The 3,456-nt window shown below is 38.3% G+C and overlaps 1 protein-coding gene across 1 annotated transcript in view; it reads right to left on the reverse strand.

The window, feature by feature from the left end:
* Positions 1-1,879: 1,879 nt before the first annotated feature.
* The window catches only part of GALR1 (galanin receptor 1), a 19,693-nt gene continuing 18,116 nt past the window's right edge, over positions 1,880-3,456 (reverse strand). The window contains exon 3 of the mRNA XM_011975875.1: positions 1,880-3,438. Within this exon, the coding sequence (XP_011831265.1) occupies positions 3,121-3,438 (318 nt within the window). The 3' untranslated portion in view covers positions 1,880-3,120. The remainder of the gene's footprint in view (positions 3,439-3,456) is intronic.

The following is a 3,456-nucleotide window of genomic DNA, read 5'->3' on the forward strand; positions in this document are numbered from 1 at the left end:
TAAAGTATTCAGAAATGGTTTTACTCCCAATGTGTAAAATAAAACAATTTAGTTAAAAGCAAAACTAATTTACCTAAAGTATTCAGAAAATGGCCTCAGTCCCCCATATTGCTGAGCACGTACCTGGTCAGAAGAGCACACAACACAGAATCTGTGTCCTGCCTCCAGGATACAGGACAAGAAAGTGTTTCCATCCACATCACTGTATTCATCAGCAGGACACTGAAATTGTTGCTTATGCGTGTGAAACAGCAAGCATTTCAGCCACGAAATATCCCAGAGCCTGTCTCCTTACGTGAAAGCAAAAAGCCTAGGAAAATAACAGCTGCCTTGGGGCACTGAGACAACCAAATCTATGTAGAAAGCATCAATTTTCTTTGAAGTAAACTGAAAATGTGGGTTTCAAGCAGCCTGACTTCAAAGGCACACGCAATATTTCTCCCTCAATCTGATGCTGGGAGAAAAAGTGTATCCTTGGGAAGCTGTCTTTATTTAGCGATGGAAAAGAAGGTGCTTCAGAATTGGTCATTATATGTTAGGGAAAAGTCTAGCTAGGAAGCAGATGCTTGGCAAATGCAATACACTCCTATACTTCTCTGGATAATTTCATACTGTTTACAAGTTCTTCTGGAACTCTTTATTCAGGAAACTTTGTACAGGTTTAGATCTTTGCAGAAGATGTCATTATCCCTATCAAAATTTGTTTTAGAAGTAGACTCAGCTGAAACTCTGAGTAAGAGGAATTGATTAGAATGACAATATGCAGGAAGTATATCCTATCTAACTGTAAAATGCAACAATTAGCATTTACATTTAGCAAAGCAGGGGGTGCCTCAGGCTTCCCACACGCCAGCAGCATCTGGGAAGGACAAAAGGCACAGCACGTTTTCAGCATACCTCTAGAAAATAGCAACAATGGCTACAGCATTTTAAAAAATACTTCCATTTATGTGCTTACAGATCAGAAGGAGAAAACAAAGAAATAGCCATGGTGCAAGAAATCATTTCCATTCATGCAAATTCAAATGCAACCACAGCACACTTCTTTGCACAGTTTTGTGAATTCACACCCAAAGAAGTTGTTCTGGAGTTTGCAACAACAGCTTCAAGTTCCACAAATCACATGAGGTATCATTGTCAGGATAAATTTTTTCTGCTCCTATATATTTGAATAAAGTGCAAAAACATTCGATGCAAAGGACTTATTCTTTAAGACTCACATATAAACACAATTTCTTTCTCTGGTCAATAAACATAAAAATATATCACTTCGAAATCTTTCTAACATTTTTCTTTCCTTTTATCCAGAGAGTTATTAATAACGTTGCATATATAAACACTGGTCACTGAAATATGATTAGTGAAAGTAAGTGAACCAGCTGAAAAAGTTAAAAAGTTAGCATGCCAAAGGCTTACGTGAAGTTTGTATTTTTATCTAAAATTTGATGTTTCATGTGGCATGCTGATTTGGCACAGATGTACACTACACATAATTTTTTTTTTTTTTTTTTTTAGACAGAGTCTTGCTGTGTCGTCCAGGCTCGAGTGCAGTGGTGCAGTCTTAGCTGACTGCATCCTGGACCTCCTGGGCTCAGGTGATCCCCCACATCAGCCTCCAGAGTAGCTGAAACTACAGGCATGCACCACCACACCCAGCTAATTTTTATATTTTTAGTTGAGACCGAGTTTTGCCATGTTGCCCACGCTGGTCTCAAACTCCTGAGCTCAAGCACTCCACCCAGCTGGACCTCCCAAAGTGCTGGAACTGCAGGCATGAGCCACTGTGCCTAGCCAAATCCTTTTTAGCAAACAAACAAACAAAAATTCTTGCTTTTGCTTCCTCCTAAAACATATCAAAGTCTTATTGTCTGAAAAGTACTTTTCCGATACAAGATAATTTAATATTTTCATGCCATTTTCTCATTGTAAACACACATCAATATAAAATTGTTATGAAAACTACATTTGAAATTCAAGTGGTGATAGTTTTAACCCCAAGTTAACATTTTTAGAGGAAATAGTATTTGGTGGAAATGTGCATTAAACATTATTACAAATGTGATGAAAACGCATGCATTTGTACAAGATAGGAAACCCCAGGTATATTCAGTCCCACGGTTTTTTTGAATGTCATCTAAATCAAACATGAAATGTGCTTTATCGATAGGCATGACCATTACTTCATGTGACTTACTGAATTCTGTCTAGTCTTTGGTCCCATAGAAATTATTATCTACAGCAGCCTCACTGGTTTTTGGTTTTTTTTTTTTTTCATCTCTCTTTTTAGTAGGTTCCATTCAAGGCAAAATGAAAACTTTTGTCAAGTACTTACACAAAATTTCAAAACCCAGTTTTATTCTCAAAAACTTACTTGCATCTTCCACTATGGAGACAGTGGTCGCTGACTCTGTTTTGTTAACTCTATAAAGCCTAATTTCACAGGATAAATTTGAATCAACAGTGCCTACTACTGCACCCCAGGTCATCACCACAACCCTGAATTGACTCCTGAGGTAAACTGACTGTATCTCATGACGACAGGCTTCCAAAGCTCTGTACACTAGCTACAATTGGAAGCAAACGCCATCTGTGCAAACAGACTTCAGAAAGCCTTCTTTCCACTTCATAGATGTGTCTATGCAAATGGCCAAAAATTCATCACTGTGTGTCCATGATCATATTTTAAAATACATAGTTCACAATATTACTTCTCTTAAAGACTTAAAGCTCAAAATTTTTTTCTAAATAAATTTGCTTTAAAATGGAGACTGTAAATATTCCTGACCCTATTGACGGGCCAGTTCTCAATCTATGAAGAGTTGAACATATCTACGGAATTCTACTCAGCTTTCATTTCTGAAGAGGAACAAAACTATGCAGCATTGTCTTTTGTTTCTGAAACGTAATTTAGAACTAAAATAAAACTGAAAAATAATTCTCACTAGACCTAGGAATTTCCTAAATGGATCAAAGTACTTTTTAACACAGGTGGGATTTCATTAAAATGACTTGAACTGTTAAGACAACAAGATGCAGCATTGCTCAGCAGCTCACTCTGTTTCTGTGCCTGGTCCACTTATATGGAAACTCAACCATAAGGATACTCTCATATATCTTTTATCACACATGAGTACAATTGGTTGATGGTGGGGTGTCTATTCGACTTTTATTTTCTTTATTATCACTCAGATGTGAATCTTTGCGAATGCGACACTTGAACACTTGCTTATAGGCCTTCCTGAAATTTTCAGAGAGAAACGCGTATATGATAGGATTCACGGAGGAATTGCTGTACGCCAGGCAGTGGGCGGTGATTCTGAAGAGGAAGGAAGCCGGGGTCAGCGGGAAAACTCCAAACTCAGCCCAGAGATGGATGATGTGGTGCGGCAGCCAGGAGATTCCAAACACCACGACCACCACCAGAACGGTCTGCGCAGTCTGGAAAGGAGGAGGCGG

The sequence above is a fragment of the Mandrillus leucophaeus genome, unplaced genomic scaffold (assembly GCF_000951045.1).
Source record: "Mandrillus leucophaeus isolate KB7577 unplaced genomic scaffold, Mleu.le_1.0 Scaffold16, whole genome shotgun sequence".
NCBI classification, from domain to species: Eukaryota; Metazoa; Chordata; class Mammalia; order Primates; family Cercopithecidae; genus Mandrillus; species Mandrillus leucophaeus.